Genomic DNA, 23,756 nt, shown 5'->3' on the forward strand with positions numbered 1-23,756 from the left:
AAGTCTTAGTTAACATCTATTTTTTATTTATTGTTTATTATACTTTGTTATTCACTCTTCTCATCCTTTCTTTTGCTACATGGCCAAATTTCTCTTCAGTGCTCTCCTCACCTCATCATTAGCATGAAAGTTCTTTGCTTTTCCATCCTACTTGTGGCTACTTTCCCCCTGGATACTTTCAGAGCCGCTATAATTAAATACTATATTAGTAAATAAAAATAACATTCCTCCCCTTGGGTTTTACCTAGATCAGAATTTTTTTCTTGTCTATTCTTTTCTCTTATTGTATCCTCTTCTCCTTGATAAACATTTAAATTATAAATCCTAGTCATATTAGCTTCATCCAGTTACTTTGTGCTACTTTTCCTTGTTCTTAGTTTTCCATATCTTGAGATCTTTGTCTAGTTAGAGCATATCCTCAAAGATTGCCTCCGATTGGGTTTATTGGTTAAGTAGTTTCTTAGTTCTCTTCTCGTGTGTTCAAAGAAGGATTTTTGTCTGCTCTGACAGGTGAAGAATATCTTGACTTCTCTTAGTACTTACTAAGAGTGCTCTAGTTTCCAGCGTCACAGTCGAGAAATCTGATGCTAATCTGATTCTTTTTCCTCTGTAAGTTCTCGGTTCAATTTGTTTGAATGACTATACGATTTCCTCTTAATCTTTAGAGTCTCTGACTGCTGACTCTGAAAAGATTGCAGAATAACCTGTAGTTAAAGCAAAGGTAAGTTTATTGCTTACTGCAGTAAGGGACACCATGATATTGACTGAGTGTCTCCGAGGAGGGAGGGCAGAGATGGGGACTTCATGAGGTTTGTTGGGGTCTGGTTTGAGGCAGGTTATTCAGTGAAAGGACATGGAATTAGACAAAATTTTTGATAAAATAATTTAAGACTGGTGGGCTGAGCAGGGGGTGTTTAGTAAGGATAGTGGAACTGGCTATTGTTCAGATAAATGGGTTTTTGTAAAGTTCCTGAGACAAACAGAAGTATTTGTAATTCATCTTCCTGGGTGAGAGTTTCCTGAAATAGTAAAGTCATATTAATGCAGACAGTTGAGTGGTAAAGTCATGTTAATGCACATATTGAGTTATGTGGTTGCAGATGACTTCCGTTCTCAGTTTAAATATTTCACAAGCCTAGGCATGTGTCTCTTTTTCCTCCTTAATGCTGCCTGAGCTAGCTGTGAACTCTTTCACTCTAAAGAATGATCCCTTCTTTCAGCTCAGAGAGGTTTTCTTTTGTTTTGTCCCTCCTTGCTTCCCTTCCAATTATTTCTTCTCCATTTGTTACTCTCTCTCCTCCAGGAAAACCTGTTTTCTGCATCTTCTGGTTATGTCTTCCATGTCTCTGATGTTTTTGCTTATGATGTCTGTTTTGATCATTCTGATTTAAAATGCTGAATGTTCTTAGTGATGACCATAGGTTGTAATTTTTCTCTGCTTTTAATGGGTGCCTATTCCTCAGGCAGGCTGAGCAGACTCTAGGGCAGTGGTAAATCCTCAAGTACTGGAAGATGAAAACACCTGTGTGTGTTTTATAATGGATGAGTATAAGCCATCAAACTGGGACCTATCAGTGAGCTGTGGGGAGGAACCTCCTTGGTTCTCAGGAGCAGTCTAACTCACTAGCACAGTCACCCTTCAGGTCTGCTGGGTTGAGAAGGATCGGACAGCCCCTCCAGGGACCAGCCACAGTATCTTCCCAAGTAGAACCAACTTAGATTTCTGGCCAGGTCACATTCGGGAGCTTTAAAATCTGTGGTTAACCCAGGTGGGTCCTCTGGCTCTGTCGTAGAGATTTTTTGTTGTTGTTGTTCAGGAAAATTGGCCCTGAGCTAACATCTGTGCCAATCTTCCTCTATGTTGTATGTGGGTTGCCACCACAGTGTGGCTGCCAACGAGTGGTGTAGGTCTGTGCCCAGGAACTGAACCCGGGCTGCCAAAGCGTGACATGCCAAACTTAACCACTAGGCCACGGGGCCGGCTCCGTGACATAGAGATTTTAAGAGCACTCTCCCTAGGAGTTTTGAGAGAACTCTGGTCTCAGACCCATTCTCTACTTTTCCCAGTACAGCGTGACAGTGCTTGGGAACAGATTCTAGAGCCAGATGCCTAGGTTTTAATCCTGGCTCTGCCATTTGCTGTCTCTGTGCCCTTGGGAGAACTCCTTAACCCAAAGGGTCCTATTATCTCATCTCAGAAATGAGGATAATAATAATGCCTATGTCCTTGAGCTGATATGAAGGTTAAATGAGTTTCACTTTTGTGGAAAGATGCAGTGCTCTTAGAACAGTGCCTGACTTGTGAGAAATACCCAGTGTTAGCTATTATTATTATCATCCTCTCCAACTCATGGGGCTTCTGTGAGGATTGAGTGGGTTAGTATATGTAAATTATTAGTATGTGCCAATAAATGTTAGTATTATCAATTTTATTATTTTACATAATTTTGACTTATGTGACTTTGAAATGCTATGAAATAATAAAATATTAACGAAGCCTCACTATATCTTTTAAATTTGGAATTCCCCCCCAAACTAAAAAAATTCATCGAAAGTCACATAATTTTATGGCAGGCTGAGTGAATTGTGAACAGTGTTTATGCTTTAGCCACATTGTGAGCCTGCTTTACCTGGCAAAGAGAAATATCCACCATCTTCAATATTGGTTGAAAATCCCTGTGCATTGGAACTTCTGTAGCAAATTTTAGCAACTACTGTACTATTACTTTAACATTTGCTATTATATTTTAAAAAGCTCTTTTTGTTTGAGGGGGAAAAGTATCCCCCAAATTTTCTGTTGTTTGTAGTGTGTTAGTGCCAGGGCAGACGTGTTCCCTCAAATCAGTAACTTGAAGCAGAACTTACACATAGTGAACACTGTTCAAATAACTGCATACCTATCATGGGGAGTTGTGCTGTTAATTTAGGAAAGAGCATTGTGCCAAATATTATAAATCATAATGCAGTATTATTTTTACAAAACAAAATAGTAATTAAGTCCATTGTTGTCGATTTATGTGCTCTAAGAGTACGTCCTCCTGCTTTTCTTTTATTCCTGTTGGGAAATGTTTTGGATTATGAGCTTCCTTAAGGTACACATCACTTGCACAAAATGCTCACCTTGGTCACAATAGAGAAGTGGAGAGAAGAGAAGGTGGGAAGAAAAGCAGGTCAGGCATATGCTTGTGGACGTCATCTTTTCAGGGTCTCTTCACTTCCACTGCTACCTCCTTTATAGCTGCCTAATGCCTGTCCATCTTCTGGTCCAGTTCTGCGCAGAGGAGTATCTCTTTCTTGAAGATTCTCCAGTACCTCTTGTCATGTTACCACTTCTCTGATCCTAAGCTTTGTGAACTCTCTCTGTCTAGCACCCAGACATAAACTAGCTTGTAATTATGAGTTTCATGTGTATCTCTCCTGCTACCGGCAAGACAGTAACACCCAGAAGCCTCTATGATCTGTAATCCCTTTGATCCTATCTCTCAAAACCTCTCGGGAAACTCGAGGTCACTTACCTGTAGCTTTTTTGTCCCTGTTAATGTGGGGGTACAACTCGGATGCTTGTGTGGACCAGGCAGAGTTGAAGATTACAGGGCGTGGGGGGGCTTATAAACTGGCAAGCTCATTCCCGCTCGACAGGGCAGCTGCCGGGATGCCCCAGCTGATTTTTGCCTTGTGCTTCAGGTTGCTAGAGGAGGCAGAAGGGAACATTTCCTGATTGTCACATCGCTATGTCGGCTACTGAGTGACACATGGTCTTCTGATTTGTAGATTTTGTTTCAAGTACTCAGAAGGAAATAAAGATTGAGAAAGCAGCTTGTCCTGTCCGTGCTTGGCCACCCTGGACTCAGATATGTCTCCTTCAGCCTCTGCTTCTGGGGCTCTTACCTTTCAGGTGAGAGAACCTAACTTCCTAGGCTGTTCCCTGAGAATTGCTCAGGAGGAAAGTAGACACCTTGCCCCACGACTACCCAATTTTGAAAAACCACTTTTTTGTAGGAAGAGTATTTTAACATTAAAAAAGAGAGTAAGAATAGTTACAAATATTGAAATGACTTTACTGGAATGTTTCTTGGGTTACTTTTGGGGGCTTTTGTGTTAAGAGGAAAAATTACAATGTGTCATAAAACTCAGACTTTCGGTGGAATCCCGTATTATGTTGTATGATAGAATACAGACTACTGATCTGGAGGGCATTTGCAACCTTCTCCTCCTACTTTATCATCGCTTCTCGCCCTCTCCCTCATCCCTGAAGAAAAGACAAAGGGACTGAGAGAGCCAAGCAGGGTTGGGAAGAAGGTACCATGAGACCAAGATGCAGGGAGACCAAGAGTTCCATTGAGTGGAAGAGTGAGAGAGGCCTGGAACTTTTGGGGAGCCTCGAATGGGAGGGGTTGAGAGATTTTCTTGAACTTTGTATTTTGAAATAATTTCAAACTTACAGATGAGTTGCAAAAACAATACAAAGAACTCTTGTACACTCTTCACCCACAGATGCAGTAGTTTACATTTTACCACCCAGGCTTTATCATTATTTTTTTCTCTCTAACTGAACCGTTTATGAGTGGGTTGAAAACGTGAGACTCATTAACCCTGAATGCTTTAGTGCTTATTACCTACGAACAGGGACCCTATACTACATAATCATGGCACAACTATCAGCATCAGGAAATTAGATGCTGTGTGGCCAGCTAATCCACAGACCCCATTCAAATTTGGTCAGTTGTCCCAGTATTGTCCTTTAGAGCAAAATAATCCAATCCAGATTATTCATTGCATTTTGTTAACATGTTGTCTCCTTCAATCTAGAACAGTTACAGTATTTTCATGACCTTACTATTTTCAAAGAGGCTAAGCTGACTGTTTTGTACGGTGTCCTTCAATTTGGACTTGTCTGTTGCTTTCTCATTAATAAAATCAGGTTTTGGCAGGAAAACCACAGAAGTGATGCTGCATCTGTGTTTGTTGCATCCTTTCAAGTGCTACATGATGTCTCTTTGTCCCACTACTGGTGAAATTAACTTAAATGGCTTGGTTAAGGTAGAAACTGCCGGGTTTTTCCAGTATAAAGTTTCTCTTTGGGGCTGGCCTGGTGGCACAGTGGTTAAGTACACACATTCCGCTTCTTGGCAGCCTGGGGTTTGCTGTTTCAGATCCTGGGTGAGGACATGGCACTGCTTGGCACGCCATGCTGTGGTAAGCATCCTACATATAAAGTAGAGGAAGATGGGCATGGATGTTAGCTCAGGACCAGTCTTCCTCAGCAATAAAAGAGGAGGACTGGCAGTAGTTAGCTCAGGGCTAATCTTCCTCAAAAAAAAAAAAAGTGTCTCTTTTATCCTTTGTAATGCATCATAAGTATTTTGTGTGGAGATATTCTAAGACCTTGTAAATAGCCCATTCTTCCTCTTTTACCCACTTGTTTTAGCATCACTGATGATTCTCAACTGAATCAATTATAATTATGATGGTTGTTTTCGAGTTCAGTTATTCCTTCTACATTTATTAGTTGGCATGTTTATCATAAGGAAGCACTTTGTTTTTTCTCTGTTTATTCATTTATATATTTACATTAACCTGGACTCAAAGGTTCCTCTCAGGGGGTTATAATCCAGTACTTGCATTTATTCTCATGCTCACATTGTCTCAGATTTGACCAGTAGAAGTGCCTTTCGGCTTGCTCCTGTTTTCTTTTGAAAGATCTCTATCATTCTTTGAACACTTTTTTTCCTTTTTGGTACAAAAAATTATTTCAGGCCTTTTACTTTCCTATCTCAGCCTTGAATCAGACTGTTTTCTAAGGAGAGGAGAATGATATTTAGAAACAAAAGACCTGGGCACTAGGTGTGGTCATTGCTCTTGAGGTGTCATTTCTCCCATGCCTGCTCAGTGGGCAGACATAGAGAGTTGGGGTGTGTATACACACGTGTGTTTATCTAAACGTATTAAATCATGTACTCACACGAGTACCTCCATGTCCACGAGGTTCATTCTTGTTTTTTCTGTTTTCACATTTGTAGCTCTCTTCTCTAACAGGAGAAACCTGGCTCCTATTTTTCTCAATATATTTACTTATTGTTTAATCCCTCTCTGTGTAACCAGTCTCCCAGCTCTGCCTGGCCACTGCTTCCTCACCAGCCATCCTTGTTTGGACACTTGTTTGGCTCAACCTCAAACCCCATCAGATAACCACCTTGCTCAGCCCCGAGCCTGCTGTCCACCTCTAACAAATATTGAGGAAGATGAAGGGACCCTAATGGCTTTTCAGTGGAATTTTTCAATTATTCAGGAAGGAAGGAAGAGAGGGAGGGACTAATTTCTTTGGCCTCTTTAAGTATTTGAGAGATTAAAGTAAAAATCATTGTTCATGTTGGGGCTATGCATTTTAAATCTGATGTCACTCAGATTGTACCTAAGGAGTCACAGCTGCATGTATGGCTCAGTTGTAATGGAGTTGTCATCTGACAGAAGAAGGGTCAGCTACTCTGTCTGAACATATATTGTGTTTTGGGTGAGGGAGTTTATATTTTACTGCATTTTATCGGCTTTCTCACAATTGCAGTGTTCTTAAATGTGTATTTTTGTATCATATAGATGGATGTTGTACAAGATTAAAAAATACAAAACTCGGGTTCCCAATCCTGAAAAAAATTCTAGCAAAATAAGGGCTTAATCATGATAACATCTTGAAATAGCACAGGAGTCTGGGAACATGGGCTGTGTCTTACCCCCTAGGACTACCACTCTGGAAAAAAATCCCGTTTATACCAAGAGGGAATTTCTAGGTAAGGAAATCAAATACTTATGTTAACAATGGAGAGTCTTAAGAGTTGCAGATAACAAGCTAGTGCCAGGATACCCAGGGATACTGGAATGCCAGAAACAAGGGTGGAAGGAAGGGCTACAGTACAGGGACATTAAATGAGGTTATGAAATAGCTTTTGTGTGTGTGTGTGTGTGTGAGGAAGTTTGGCCCTAAACTAACGTCTGTTGCCAATCTTCCTCTTTTTGCTTGGGAAATATTGTCACTACTGAGCTAACATCTGTGCCAGTCTTCCTCCAGTTTTTTGTATGTGGGACACTGCCACAGCATGGCTCAGTGAGTGGTGTGTCGGTCTGTGCCTGGGATCTGAACCTGTGAACCCTGGGCCACTGAAGCAGAGCTTGCAAACTTAACCACTACACCACCGGGCTGGCCCCAAAGCGGATGTGAAATAGCTTTTAACTGGAAAATTTTGTGGCTTCCCATCTAATGTATGTTTTACCTACTGAACTTGTAATGAGAAGACAGAGTTATAAACAGTGTTATAAACAGTGTTTGGTATGTGTTTTGACTCTTCTTCATGGGTACCTGCATTTCTAGGCTGAGGACAATTGAGTGTTACCATTAATCTAATTATCTATGGTTGTTTAGTTGTATAACAAACTACCCAAAATTTAGTGGCTTGAAACAGCAGCTATCTTATTAAGACATTGAGTGAGCTGGGCAATTTTTCTCCATGTGATGTTGACTGGGGACACTTGTTGGTGTTGATCAGACTGTTCTGGAGGGCCTAGGATCTCTTCATTCACAGGTCTGGCATCTTGGCAGAAATTCTGAAAGGTTGGGCTCAGCTGAGCCACACTCCTCTTTATGGAGACTCAGAGTCTCTCAACATAGTCTCTTTAGTAGGATGCTTAGACTTCTTTCATGGTGGCTCAGAGTTCCAAGACACCAACGAGGAAGCAGCCAGTCGTTTCAAAAGCTATGCTGGGAGCCAGCCCTGATGGCCTAGTGGTTAAAATTTGGTGTGCTCTGCTTTGGCAGCCCAGGTTCAGTTCCTGGGTGTGGAAACATACCACTCATCTGTCAGTAGCCATGCTGTGGCAGGGGCTCACAGAGAGGAACCAGAAGAATTTACAACTATACACAACTATATACTGGGGCTTTGGGGTTGGTGAGGGGGGAGGAAGAAAAAGAAAAAGAAAGGAGAAAGATTGGCAGATTGGCAACAGATGTTAGCTTAGGGCAAATCTTCCTCTGCAAAAAAAAGCTATGCCGGAACTGGCTGAGCATCACTTGTGCAATACTGTATTGGTGAAAGCAATCATAGGCTAGTCAAGAATGGAGGAGGGGCATTAGACCCACCTCTTGACGGGAATCGAGTCAAAAAGTTTTCAGCAGTCTTTACTACATCACACCTTAAAAAAACTATGGGTATGAAGTGAATGGATTTTTAAAACTGAAACCTTCTGTATAAAATAGAATGTTATTTTTAGTATGAAGTTATAATTTTTTTTTTAAAGATTGGCACCTGAGCTAACATCTGTTGCCAATCTTTTTTTTTTTGAGGAAGGTTAGTCCTCAGCTAACATCTGCTGCCAATCCTCCTCTTTTTGCTGAGGAAGACTGGCCCTGAGCGAACATCTGTGCCTATCTTCCTCTACTTTATACATGGAACACCTGCCACAGCATGCTTTACAAGCAGTGTGTAGGTCCATACCTGGGATCCGACCCTGCGAATCCCAGCCCACTGAAGCAGAATGTGCAAACTTAACTGCTGAGCCGCTGGGCTGGCCCTTGTTGCCAATCTTTTTCTTTTTTCTTCTTCTTCTCCCCAGAGCCCCCCAGGACGTAGTTGTATATTCTAGTTGTATGTTCTGGCTCTACTGTGTGAGACGCCACCTCAGCATGGCTTGGTGAGTGGTGCTAGGTCTACGCCCAGGATCTGAACCGTCAAAACCCTGGGCCACCAAAGCGGAGCATGTGAACTTAATTACTCGGCCACAGGGCTGGCCCTGAAGTTATAATTGTTAATGTTAAACACAGTACATTTAAAGTTTTGAAATATAGTCTTTTTGTTATTCAGATTAAAGTTCAAATGATTATATCTTAAGTGAGAGATTATGTTTATAAAACACAATCCTTGGCTTAACACATCTTCTTCTCTGTAAGGGATATGAGCTTAAAAAGTAATCCTTTAAATGTCCTGAATAAAGCAGGGCTATTAATGAATTCTCAGAGATTTCATTTTAAGGATATATAACCCATTTTTCTTTTTCCTTAAAAAATGAAAAAAAAAAAGGCTGCAGTTGTAAAAATGTCTTATATTGCCCAGTGTTTCACTATTGATTTTATTCTCTGACCATAATGAATAGGATGGATATGGCAGGGTTTCTGTTCACTTTATGTGTCTCTTCTTACCTATGAGACTTTTTTAGCCCAAAGGTTAATTTCTAAAAACTTTTTATTTGAAATAAAATCAAATTAGACTTACAGAAGAGTTGCAAAGATTGAGTTCCTGAATACCTTTTACTCAGCTTCTCTTAATGTTAATATATTATATAATCATGTTATATTTGTCAAAACTAGGAAATTATATAATCCATATATTGTATATAATGCAAGTAACTAAACTACAAATTATTTTTGGATTTCAACAGTTTTCCTACTAACTTCCTTTTTTTCTTGCAGAATCTAATCCAGGATACCACATTGCGTTTAGAAATATTAATTTTTTAGGTTTATAACATTCGTGCATTTGAAACATTTAGAAGATGTCCAAGACGTATAAGAGAGAGAGAAAAATTTGACTTGTGTTTCAGGCACTTATTTTTATTGGAACTTAATTTTTTAATGCAAACTTGATGAAACCAAAGAGTATGCTTTATGTTAGTCTTGAAAATAGCTCGCCATTGTGGAAATTCTGATTTCTCTTGTCAGTGCTGCTATCTAGTATTTGATCTCTGAGATTCCTTGTGGACTGCTTGGTTTTCTCTTTTGGTTTTATTTTATTACTGACAAGACTTTTGTGAGCTCCTGTTGTAACAAGATTTGTAAGAAACTGGGAGAGGCAGATGTTTGTCTAGTGGCCATGATGTTGCTTTGCTTCTGTTCCTAGACCTTCAGTTAGCTAGCCCGGTGACCTGTGGGCAAGTCACTCATCTCTCCGGTCTCAGTTTCCTCATCTATAAAAGGAAGAAGGCTTGACAAGACTCTCTGGATAAGAATCAAAAACGTTGTCTATTTTACAATATGTTTCATCAAGAACGTACCCTTGTCTTTAGTATAGAAGAGCAAGTCTCAAGCTTTTTAGGCTCAGGATCCCCTTACTCTTTAAAATTACTGAGGACTTCAAAGCACTTTTGTTTCTGTGGGTTATGTCTATGTATATTTACCATATTGTAAATTAAAACTGAGAAATTAAAACTAATTCATTTTTTAAAAACTCATTGTAAAAAAGCCGTTACATGTCAATGTAAATAACATTTTTATAAAAGTAGCTGTATTTATAAAACAAAACAATTTTAGTGAGAAGAGTGACAGTTTTTACATTTTTGCAAATTTCTTTAGTATCTGGCTTAATAGAAGACAGTTGGATTCTCATGTCTGCCTTACGCATTGTCTGTTGTGATATCAAGTGCCATGTAACCTTTGAGAAACTGTGTACTTGTGAGAGGAGAGCAAAAATGACAAACAACAAATTAATAGTGTTAGCTATACAGTTTTGACCTCATGGACTACCGAAAGAGTCTCTGGGTCCTCCCAGACCCTGCTTTGAGAACCACTGGCGTAAGAGAATGGGCTGAGGCTTTTAGTCAGATATTTCTGGGTTGGAACCCTGCCTGTACTGTTTATTTCTGTGGGACCATAGTCAAACTGCTTATCCGCTCTCAGCCTCTGTGACTTCCTTTGTAAAATGGAAATAAAAATTGTTTTTTTAAAAACTTTTGCACAACCCTTGTGGAGATTAAATGAGGCAAAGCATATGAAAGCATCTAACATAATTCTGTAAACGTAGATGCTCAAGATTTACTCTCTGTTACTGTAATTTGAAACTTTACAGTGAAGATAAGTTGAGCAGAGGAAAACATCATAAAGAATGTAACAGGTTTAGAGAGAAAAATCTGGAAATGAGATGTGGTATGTTGTCTGTAAAGATGGCCACCAACAGTTCTTCCAGTCACTCCCTATATGTTTGTCATTCCTCTTATCAAGAGGTAGAGGGGCTGGCCCTGTGGCTGAGTGGTTAAGTTTGCATGCTCTGCTTCGGCGGCCCAGGGTTTTGCCACTTCGAATCCTGGGCACGGACATGGCACCGCTCATCAAACCATGCTGAGGCAGCATCCCACATGCCACAACTAGAAGGACCCACAACTAAAAATACACAACTATGTGCCAGGAGGCTTTGGGGAGAAAAAGAAAAACTAAAATCTTAAAACAAACAAACAACAACAAAAAAGAGAATCTCTTTCCCTTCCCTTTACATCTAGGCCGACCCTGTGACTTGCTTTGACCAACAGAGTGTAGCGAGAATGATGCTGTGCCAGGTCTGGGCCTTAAGAAGCTTGGCAGCTTCTACTTTTACTTTGGAGCCCTCAGACACCGGGGAATGAAACCAGACTACCCTGCTGGAGAGAGAGGCCCTAGATGATGAGGGACGAGGGAGAGAGGCCCAGCCAGCAGCTAGCCATTCTAGTCGCTCCAGGTGAAATGTCAACATGCGAATGAAGCCATCTTGAGTGCTGGAGCCCATGTGAACCTCTAGCCAACACCAGACGGAGCAGACACTTGCTGTCCCTTCTGAGCCCTGCCCAAATTGTAGAATCATGAGCAAATTATGGTTGTTGCTTTAAGCCACTAAGTTTCGAGGTGATTTGTTACACAGCAATAGATAGCTAAAACGTTAAATGAAAGTCTAGAAAAGCTTATCAGTGTGAACAAACTCTGATATATGAGAAGTAAACACTTTTTAAATGACTAAATGAGGATTTTCTTTACAAATAACCTCGCCTAGAGGGTGAAAGTAACATATTCAAAACCATCAGATAGTGGTTAACAATTCTTGGTCTGTGAAGCAATTTCCATTGGTGCCTGAGGAACGTCTCCTTTGTGCCCCTACTTCAGCTTATCCTAATGGGACTGAGCGAAAAAATTTAACATGGTTCATGTTTTCTGAGAGAACTTGGACTCTATTATGTTAAATATACTAAATAAAAATATAGTGAAATTTTAAAGGCATAACTTCAAACAATTTTTGAAGGGTTCATTTGCCCTTTCTGAAGGAGTAAACTGTTTGTCTCAAATGTAATAGTTATCATTCTGTGCAGCTGGCAAAAACCTGCCTTTCTGGTTTGTAACGTCATGTTAATCTGCAAAGGTGTTATTACTCATTCGAAGAATTCTTTGTTCTGATTTGAAAGCCTCGATGGTATTTTCAAATAAACTTGTCTTACTTGGGAGTGTTTCTCTAAGATTATAAGCCTCTCGTAGCTCTGTTCTTTCCAGAATGTGGCTAGTATGTCAGTAATGAAAGTAATCTATGTCTATTTGCTGAGATTTAAGTGGCATATAATTCACAATCCAGAAATATTTTACAGGCATTTATTTACTCTCACTTGAAAAGTAAATTAATATATTGTAACATTAGAATAAGTTTTTCTGAATGGAGTTCTAAAAAGTCAAATGCTTCCTTTATTTATTTTCTTAACTGTCTCATTGCCAATCTTTTTTGTTTTCCTCATGTTGAAAAACCAAATTCCTATCAATTTATTTTATTGCATAAAGAAATCACTATACGTCTCTGTTTTATATATAAAAATTTAATGTCAGGCGCTTTTATTTTTTGGTATGTTATAAATTTCAAATATAAGATACTTTAAAGTCTGTTAAGTCTATGGAATTACATTAACACTGAAACAAATGTATGTTTTTTAAATTAAAAGTAAACTAAGCAGCTTTGAATCAGTTGATATGCTGAGGTCAGGATAAATGAATCCATCCATCTTTCTTTGCTTTCATAGGTCTGATTAGTCAAGAAAAATAGAAATCTTCATTAAGAGACAGGAAGAGAGGTTTAATTCCTAGGCCACCATGTTTCCAGTATTGCATCTCTCTCTTCCTTGTTTGTTGGCCCTTCATATTAATTCAGTGACCTTTTAGGGAATTCTTACTATGTGTAAATTATTGGACTGGGTGGGACAGTGGTGTGTAATGCTTAACACCTGCTTTCAAATGTCTAAATTTTAGTAGAAAAGTTGAGAAGTATAAAATGGCTTTAATAAAGGCAGAATAATATAAGTCTCAGAGATGGGCAGAAATAAGACACTTTGTAGGTTCTGTGAAGGCAGAGGTTGAGGGGATAAGGACAGGCTTTATGGAGAAGGTAGTGCTTGAGCTAGGTCTTGAAGGATAAGTGGGGTTTTGCTGATGACAGAGCAGAGGAGATATTCCACATAAAGGGAACAGTACAGGCAAGCCAAGGCCCAGGGGGACCTCATGAATTCTGTTTCTGCAATTTGTGCTGGCACTCAACTCATTTTCTCAAAAGTCTCATTAGTAGAGGTCCCTTATGTGTTTAAGACAATTCATAAAACCCTTGGGCATGTCGCTAAGTGCTGTGGTCATACTTACAGCTTATTTTGTAGGATCCCGATGAATGCCTGATTTTGTCAGAGACTTGTTCTAGAAATGGTCAGAAAAAACTGGGAGTTGTGCTAAATACCATCATATTCATGTCTTTCCTTTGCTAAGTACTCAAAGAAGGAAAGTTAGTAAACAAGATTTCCTTAAACTTCAAATGAAACTAACCATCTAACTTAGAAGTAAAGCCCCTGTCTCAGCGTTTTTAAGTCCTGGGACATGTAACTTCCACACTGGTGTAGGAGGCCTGTCGTAGAGCTACCATACTCAAAGGGCTGTGGAAGAATTCAGATTAAGAAGTCTTAAAGTAACTTTTTTGGGGAGGAATGGGGAATGTGTAAATGTGTAAATATGGTCAGCAAATTGACAGCTCAACACCGTAGTCCTCTCTTGGCTCTATGCGTTTTGCTTACTTTACACTTGATAGTACATGAACCAAATCCACAAAACAACTACTTTCATGAGCAAAAAAGGTAATGACTAGTTTCTGCTTGACAGACTTTTCCTTTTTAAAATTATTTTTACACAAGTAAAATGTGTGCATGGTAACTTGTCAAATGTACAAAAAAAGCCTCTGATAAAAACCAAGTACCTCTCTATCTCACTTTCTAGAAGTTTCTTAGTCACTCTGTAGCTCCAGGGCTTCTCTAGGGCTCTGATAGGCCAATCAACTGCTTTCCCCATCAAGGATCTTTGTATTATATTCTGGGTGCATCTTGCTCTCCTCTGGCATTTTTATTAACGTATTTTTTCCCATCTTCTAGAGATTAATCATCTGCCAGCATATAATAGGTACTCAATAAATATTTGAATGAATGAAGTCATGTTTCTTTCATAATATTCTTGATGGTACTTCTTGTCCTTTTCTAGTAATAAGTCCTGCAACTGGTCTGTTCCTTGCCCAGTGTATCTGAAGTTTGTTCTTCGGCTCTCACCTCGGTTCTCTATCAGTTCTTAATTTCTTTATTCAAGGGTGATTTCTTCTAAACCTGGAGACTTTCAACCTGAACTGCAAAGTAGAACCCGCAGGCAATCTCTGTGAAGAACCCACATGAAGAATGAAATTATCCACAAGTATAAGAGCAGAAGGCATAACAATGGAATACAAATTTGGGAGAGGGGGATTGGAAGGCGTCAGGGCAGGCCTGGCAGAAAGGTGGGCTGGTGATGTGCACCCCCACCCCAGGAGAGGGTTTACTTATGGCACCATGCTTCTGAGTCTTGTCATATTACAGTGTGACAGGTAAGAGGTTTTCATGTACATGTATGCTTGAAGTAGTGACAGAAATATAGTATTTCTGAGATCCACCTGGCTCTGCTCCAGGTACATGTGTAGACATACCCGTAATGTGCAGAAAGCTGTAGAGGGAATCATGAGACGTGTCTTTTCCTAGGTTAGCTCTGGATTCATTGCATAATGCTGCATGCTTTCCTTGTGGTTTCTCTGTGAGGCTAACAAATATGCTAAAGGGTGACATTTGTAAAGTATTTTCAGCACCAGATTCGATATAAATGCAAAACTGTCACAGAGGATTGACGGACTATGTTCTGGTATTTTTGGAATGGTAGTTTTGGAAAACAGTGATTCCTTCTATGCATGAAATTTTTGTACTTTCCAAACTACTGAGTTGGTTTTCCAAGCTTGCTTTTCTGTGTATTCTTCATGAGTAAAGTATTATATCTTTTTTCATGCTTTATGAATAGATTATGAAAACTAACATTTCTGTGGAAGTAGAGGCATGAAATGTTTTTCATAAAGACAGCTTTGATTTATATATTAAAAATAAAATCTGCCCCCTTTCAATGCTTTAATTTCAAGCTCATTGATACCTCTTTTGTTCAAATCAGGTGGAATCGTGTAGCTCTACCTGCTCTAGTTACTCTGTCTGTGCCTGGATATGAGAACAGACGCAAGATGGAACACTAGGCTCATATGCCAGCCTTCCAGAAATACTCTGAACTAACAGGAAAGATATGTGTGCATATTCTACAGCAGCTTGTAAAATAAGAAAAACTGATCTCAGTAGGCCAGAAATTATAAAAAATTCTTGAGGCAAAAGGCAAATGTAAAACAATTGAAGGTGAAACTATATCCCAAAACATGGGCAAGAGAAATATGGAACGAGGTTAGTGATAGATTAAGGATTGCTCCAAGTTTAGTGGCTGTGGATATATTGAGATTAGGAGAGAATTTGAGTAACTATCAGGGCAATGGCTATACGCACTGCGAGATACCCAGGGTCTTTCCAGTGAATTCTTTCATGGTTACTTAGAATAGACTATTACTGTTTGCAACCAAGAACTCTGCCAGTTGTGCTTATGTTTCTAGGATAAATTCATGATATTTTTAGTATACCATTTCACCCAATTTTCTATATTCTTACTCTGGGTTTTTACTGTGTCTCTGGCATGGCTCTTGGGTCCAAACACACATATTCACTGCTCCCACAGGGCAGGGGAAGGGAGGCTGGTGGATTGCCTGGCTCCTCCTGTTTAGAACAAGTGCTCAGGAATCAGTCACCATCACTCTTTGTCACAATTGATTCCACCTCTGAATGCCTCTGTTGTTGGACACCCTGCTGTTAGGAGCCACTGCTATGAATGAATTCTCAACTCTTTCTTCCTTTTTTCATGACTTGCTCAGAAGTCAAAGTCTTTGGCCGAAACCAGATCATGCATTGTGGCCCAGTCACCAGGTGTTAGGGAGTCTGGTTCCTGTCTCCAACAAGACTCACATAATGAGAGATTCTCTCCAAATAGGGATGGGCTTGATATTATACACCAAAAACGAAAGAACTAAAATAGGAAATTCTCTATTAAGGATATTTGACATTAGAAACTCTTTTAAGTGTAACTCATAGATGAAAGGACAAAAATCATGTAGTCATCTCAGATTCCCAAAAAGAAGTTGATAAAATTATTGCCCATTCTTAATTAAAAATTAAAATAGAGGGGCTGGCCCCGTGGCCGAGTGGTTAAGTTCGCGCGCTCCGCTGCAGGCGGCCCAGTGTTTCGTTGGTTCGAATCCTGGGCGCGGACATGGCACTGCTCACCAGACCACGCTGAGGCGGCATCCCACATGCCACAACTAGAAGAACCCACAACGAAGAATACACAACTATGTACCGGGGGGGCTTTGGGGAGAAAAAGGAAAAAAATAAAATCTTAAAAAAAAAAAAGAAAAAAAATTAAAATAGATTAAAACAAAACAAAAACAAAAAGATCAAAAAAGCAAGAATAAAAGGAGGCTTCTGTTTGATAAAGGGTATGTGAAAGGGCTTTATAGCAACCATTATACTTCGTGGTGAAATTTTAGAAGCGATTACATTAAAGTCAGGAAAAGATAGGGATGGATGTTCTCACAACTACCAGTCGTCCTCTGTTGAGGCCCCAGCCGATATAGTAAGAAGAAGAAATATGGAGGAGGTGTGTTGAAAAGGAAGAACTAGAACACTTAGTATTTGTGGAAAATGTGGTTAGGTGAAAAGACTCCATCGACAAACTCTTTTCACCATATAAGAGTTTAGCAAGGTGGCTGGGAAATAGACCAATGTAGAAAAATCAGTTGCTTCCCAATACATTAGCAATAGCCACTCAAAGGATAATATAATGATAAAACTATAGAATAGCTAAGAATAAGCCTGTATTAGTTTTCTATTGCTGCATAACAAATGACCACAAATTAGTGGTTAAAATACCCCTATTTATTATCTCACTATTCTGTGGATCAGAAGTCCATGATGGCGTGACTGGGTTCTATGCTCAGTCTTCCAAGGCTGAAATCAAGGTGTTGGTCTGCAGGGCTCTTCTCTGAAGGCTCTGAGGAAGAATCCACTTCCAAACTCTTCCAGGTTGTTAGCAAGATCCAGTTCTTCTGGCTGTAGGACTTGGGCTCCCATTTCCTTACTGGTTGTCAGCTGGGAACAACTCTCAGCTCCTTGAGGCTGCTCGCACTACCTGCTGAAGCAGTTTCTGTAGATGGCCCGCTCCAAATTTCAAGAGGCAAGGACCTGTGAAGTTTCCTCATGCTTTGATATCTTTGACTTTTCTTCTGCCTTTCTCTTTGTTGAAGAAAGTGCTTTGTTTGTGAGGGTTCAAGTGGTTAGGTCAGATCCGCTCCAATCATCTCCCTATATTAAGGCCAACTGTGACATAGAACATGACACAATCACAGGAGTGATATTTTGTCATACTCACTGGTTCCCGGAGTGAGAGCAGGATGTTTTGGGGAGGGAGCATTTTGTAAACTCTGCCTGCCACAATGCCCAAATAGAATTTTATAATAAAAGACCTACATGAAAAAAAGTATAAAATTTCCTTGAAGGATATAAAAGAAAACCATGTAGGTTTTACTTTGGAAATATCCTATCAGATCCCCCCAATCATGTAGTCTATCAGTTAAATTTAATTCCAGTCAGATTCCCAACAGAATTGTTTATTAAGTTGGCAAGCTGGTTCTAAACTTCCTCTACTAGAGGAAAATGTCTAAGAATTGGCAAAGACAATTTTGAAAAAGAATGATGGATATCAACAAATTATGTTAAACTAAACTCATGAAAATCTTGGAGTATTGGTCCAGGAATAATCCATGGAGTAGAATGAGGGTTCATTTCGTAGATGAGAAAGTTGTTTCAAATCAAAAGGGAAATGATGGCCTTTTTGGTAAATGCTAATACAATTGTCTATACATTTGGAATCAAAGTTAGGCCGTTATCCCAAGCACAAAAATAATTTCCAGATGGAGTGAAGAGCTAAATATACTAAATACAATTGTATAAGTAATAGAAGCACTTAAGAGAATTTGCTGATAAACTTCCGGTTAGAGAATGCCTAACCCAAATGCTGGGAAATACAATTGGTTAGTAAACACTTGATAAAGCATTTACTTTTATTAGTGTCAGGAAAATGCAATTTAAAACAATTCCCCCTTCACCTCTTTTGTTCGTTCTGATTGCGGAAAAAAATTGCTCAATCCAAATGTTGGCAAGGTGTGTACTCTCACTGAATAATTGTAGTGGTCTTTTTGGCAGTGCTTATTGTAATTTTAAGTATGCATATCCTTCAAATGAGTGATTTCACTTCCAGATTTTTACCTTAGCTAGAAACACAGGTACATGAGCACAAAGAGGCATTTACAGGGTGTGACATTGTTATTATAGCAGAAAATGTCCAACAACCTAAAGATCCATCAGGGAAGGGCTTTTTGTTTATAAATTATCTAATGGATTTTGAAAAAGGGACCAATTAAGTTTAACTAAGGTAATTTAGAGGAAAACAAAATACCTCTGGGATTTGTAACAAGAACTGTCTTCTCCCAGCATCTGTTCTTATCACCCATTTTATAATACATTTAATCAAAACATTTCCCTTATGTTACAAATCCGTTTTCTAAAAATAGTTCAATATTGAATACTCACCGTACATAAGTAAGCACATAAAGGTAATTCTCAGAGGGAAGATGCAACTGAACAAAGGCCTGCTTCATTACCATAGTGTATGACTTCTTGGGGATTTCTTTTAGTACTTTGTTAAACCTGCCAATCACTGGGCAAGAGAAGAAAAGTCTGGATCTGTATGTATACCATTGAAATGGATTATTTTCAAGATTAATGTATGTGGAGTAGTGCTTGCTGGTTAAATGTTTATCTTGTGTGTGTGAATAATTGGTATTTAATACATTATATGATAAGAATCTTAATTTAAAGAATCTCTATATAGTGGGAGGGGGAGAAGAGAGATTAGATTTTTAGATAGGTGTCAGCATTTACAGAGCTGGTGAGGGAAGTGTTTTCTTTATGTCTGTGCTTATGTGAAAGAGATAAAGTAAAATATCTTTACAAGGGCTTTTCAGAACGTTAACTTTGGCAGCTTTAACTTTAATAAACGTCAGTGTATTAGTTGAGGATTGAAAATAAAAACTTTGGCTATTGTTATTTTTATTTTATATGTCTTCTGTATTAGTTGTGAGAGTAATGCTGTAGGTGAAAATTGCTTTTTAAAGTGAAAAAATTGTGATATTTTAACCAAAGAAAGTGTTTTTTTTTTTTTTTGATGAATGTATTAGGTGCTCTTCGTGTAAAAGATTATTAGAAGACAAATTTTGTCTTGAAGATAATTTACAATTCCATAAGAAAAGAAGCTTATATTAATTTAAAACTCATTACAGTTTTAAAATTGCTTTCCAAAGCAATTTTTTAATACACTTTGCTTAAAACCCCTCTTTTCTTTGTAATGAAGGTGGAACTTAGAGGGAACCATGGGCTAATAAAATCGCTCCCGTTGTGAGCACAACTAATAAAAGATGAGAACTATGACTGTGTCCCACTGAGAAAGACAAGACACCTTGTTAAAAAAAATAAAACTGTGAATTACTTTTGCAGAAGTCAACGAAGGGTTCCGTTGTCCTTGACCACGTGTTCCGTCACATAAACCTTGTGGAGATAGATTATTTTGGGCTGCGCTACTGTGATAGAAGCCATCAGACGGTGAGTACAATGACTTCATATTAAATATTTCACTCTATCTCTGGCCTTTTCTAATGTGGTTTTAGGTGGTTAGATTCTTTATAAAATGAAAATAATTTTGAAAACCTTAAACATATTTTCCCTTGCTGATTTCTTTCATTTTTTCCCTCTTTTGCCAAAAATCTTATATGTTCACAACTTAGATGTGTGTACTCTTCTTTGCCAGTAGTTTATATGGTTTTCATTTTGAAACCAGATCATAGGAGTACTTTCCATGTGTGCTGTTATGAGGGCTGAGTAAGCTGTTTAATGTGTTAGGAGGCAGGTGGCTGGTCTCGTGAAGTGACAGATATTATTGCCTTTATGAAAGTAAATGATTAAAGAGAAGAAATACATGCAGTGTAGAAAGATGCCTATCTAAGTTTTAGAAGTTGGACGACCAATTATAAAATAAGTGGGGGTTTTCGTTCATGAGCTTGATGGAGTAGTAATGGTACCAAGCTTCTGGTGTCTGATGTCAATTGTTCAGGAGGGTTTAAGTAAGAACATTTTCCTGGATGGTTGGATGGTAGAGTTACTAAGAAGCTCACCATATTGGTTAGGGTGTGTATGTCACTACATGGTTCTGAAAAGCTATCTCTTGGATGATGAAGAGAGGGAAGACCTTGAAGGTGATGATTTTGAGGTATGAAGGGATATTCATTAGTGACTTTTGTTTTAGTCTAAGAAAGATCTTAACCTCAGATAGACACAATCTTATTATGCAAAGTGCTTATATGCGTACCTTAAAAATACCCTAGTTGACCTACCTTTTATTTTTCATTCTGTTCAACTCCTGTTGAAATAAAGATTTCCTTCTCTACCTTCATTGGTTCTGCCAGCCTCCACTGGGTCATCTGGGGTCTGTTCAGTGAGAGACATGATTGTCTGAGTGGAGTTTCTCTACCCTGGTCCCAGTAATGTGCTAGCGTGAGAAAAGGCTGGCAAATGGAATGCTATTGATGGTGATAACCTGTGATTTTTCTTGAGCTAGTTCCATAACCTATTCTGTTTCACAGAAGGCTTTCACAAAGTAGGAATAAAAAATTGGGTGTGTTGGTTAGCTTTCCATAGAAAGGAATAGATTTCTAAAGGCAACGGTCATTAATGTGCACTTCAAAGAAAAGCAAGTGGACATATTCATAAGTTCACTGACTTCTATCGTGTACAGGCCATAAATCAATATAGCAGAGCTGTAAATCTATACTGAAAGATTAAATTGAAGGCTATAGAAGATATCTTGCATTACACTCATATTTTTGAAATAACTTTTTTCCTAGCAGAGAAAAATACAGTTTCCTGATCTTATCTGGTATGTCAGACCTTGCCTGGAAAGATTGACTGTCTTGCTAAAATTATATAGACCTTATCTGTCTTTTTTTTTAAACTTTGCAAAGAAAAAAATGTGAAAACCTAGAGAATTTCATTTCAAACAATTGCCTGTATCACTGCCAAAGAATTAGTAGTTGGTATTGATTGTTTATGCAAAGTTTTCTAGCGCTTAAGACCAAAAAGCTTTTTTCCTCTTACCTTTATTTCTAAGGGTTGGCATTTGTGATAATGTTTATAATACAAGTATTTTAGGAGAAAACAAATTACGAAATGAGAAGGAGAATGCGCTTAAGATGTTTTTAATGTGGTAAGAACATCAAATGTGTAAATTACAAGAAAAGACTATTTTTTGCTTCCTAAATTTCTTTCTGTCTAATGAACTCAGAAAAAATAGAGATGATTTGTAAACATTGCTTAGTCTCTGCATGTTCAGATGTATTGTTTGATTATCTTATATTCCTTTTAATTGTAGGACGCTGTGAGAATAAGGTCGTGAAAATTTGCCCTTCCTCTAGGTAACCATTTCATCAAAGTGTCCCAGTTCTGAAGGGCTGCTGGAGTATCTGGGTAGGAACATGTAATTCCACCCCCGATTCTCTTCTCTTGGGTACTGAGCAGAGCTTAGGGTCTCCCTCAGGAAAAGCTCAGGCAGGCTTTTCACTCTAGAAGGGCACCCACCCAAGGCACAACTTTAAGTTTCTGGGAAAATTGTTGATAAACCCCAAATCGTGTTTCCCTGTCCTCTCTCTATATTAGTAGGAGCAGCCCTGCATATTCCATTGTTACTTAAGGTAAATAAGAATTTAAAGAATAACCCTATGTTAGAACAGTGCAGGACATGGTGAAAAATCTTTGTCTTAGAAAGAGAGTAATGATTTCCGTGAATGGCCCTGAATTAGTGTACATTAGTTTGGGTTTTGTGTATTGCTTTGCCCTTTTCCACACCCAAAAGTCTATTTCCAATGGGGAATGCCTGTGTAAGAATCTTTGGTATAATTAAGATCTACATAGAGAAGACTTTGAGGCCCTAAGAGGGACCACTTGGGTTAACTGTCGAGGTGAGAGAAAGTGGGAGAAGGAACTGGGGATAAAAGGAAAGAAAGATGACAAGAGAAGAAATGGCTCACATAGATGTAAAGCCCTAGGCTGTTCCTCCCACTCTCCCACCAGCAATGGATCATGCACTGGGCCCATGCCCAACTCTGGCTGGGGTTGAAGGAATAGACTGGGCAGCCTGCAGCACTGCTAGTCAGCCAGTTGCGGTCAAAGTATAAGCAAATGAACTGAACTGGCAGTGGCTGAAGGGCCATGGGGCAAGGGTCACAGAGGGCTTTATTCTCACCTAGGAGGTTTAGCGTGCATTGCATGAGAAAGTAGGTGGCTACCCCACAGAATTAGAGAGCAACATGCCTGGTGAACATGTCCCTAGGACAGGTAGATCTTACATGACAACGAACTTGTCTGTCCTGAAGAACCAGGGTAACTGAGAGGCTTGGATCTAGACATTTCTTTACCATCACCTATAACCATCATTGTCATCAATGTGCCAGGTTCCTGTTGTCATTACATGCTCAGAACAACTGTTCAAGTTCAATATCATTATCCTGCCATTAGAGATGAAGAAACGGAAGCTAAAAAGATTAAGCAACTTTCCCAAGGTCACATAACCAGCAAGTATTAGGACCAGAATTCAAACCTGTCTTCATGTCTCCAAGACCTTTCAACCACTATAATATCTTGACTTGAATGCATGTAAGATGAAAGTGTTTGCATATTTAGGATACTACAGAATTCTCTCTCTCTATGTAATTTATATATGTTTGTTGAGAGGAGTTAAATGGCATTTTCCAATAAGTAAACTTCTCAGATTGACCTTGTGGCAAGAAAGTTTACTGAGGTCTTTGTATATTTTATACGTTCATGTGGTCGATAGTTATCTAATTCAGTCAATAATTATTTAATGTGGTCAATAGTTATTTAATGAATGCCTAATATGTGCAGGCCATGTTTAGAGCTTTCTCTGTTTTTCAGTCTCAGGAATTCTGAGGAAAGGGAATTTACTGCCTGGAATATTAAGTGAAAAAATACAAATTTTACCAAATTACACATTGCATGAAACCACATCCTGGGAAATTCATGTAACCAATGCATTGATTCAGGTATTAACCTATGTGTAAAGAATAACAGCAATAAACCTTGCTAACAGAAATAAATCTTGGTGGAGCCAGCTTCTCTCTAAGGAGTGCTGCTGACTTGATTTGGAACACTCTGGGTGCCATAATTTCTTCTCTTCTCAGGTAGGGTCTGTAAAAGAATCTCTAGGAAATAAAAATAACTTTGTGAAGACATGTTTACTGAGGCTGAATTAACATAACACTGCATGTGTTAACTCAGACTTACTTTTATAAAATAATCTCTGAACAATGCACCATGGGGTTCACATACTTGCAGTTCTTTTTCCTAAAGACAAACAGGAAAGCACTTAGCCTGGGCACAGAGCCTACTTTGTGTTCTGCTCT

General features: G+C 38.9%; 1 protein-coding gene across 5 annotated transcripts in view; it reads left to right on the plus strand.

The window, feature by feature from the left end:
- Positions 1-23,756, plus strand: part of EPB41L4A (erythrocyte membrane protein band 4.1 like 4A) — a 249,202-nt gene that overhangs the window by 82,792 nt on the left and 142,654 nt on the right. For all 5 annotated transcript variants that reach the window (XM_070571296.1, XM_070571297.1, XM_070571298.1 and 2 more), the window contains exon 2: positions 19,783-19,887. In XM_070571296.1, the coding sequence (XP_070427397.1) occupies positions 19,783-19,887 (105 nt within the window). The remainder of the gene's footprint in view (positions 1-19,782; positions 19,888-23,756) is intronic.

This window comes from Equus przewalskii, chromosome 13, assembly GCF_037783145.1.
Source record: "Equus przewalskii isolate Varuska chromosome 13, EquPr2, whole genome shotgun sequence".
NCBI lineage: Eukaryota > Metazoa > Chordata > Mammalia > Perissodactyla > Equidae > Equus > Equus przewalskii.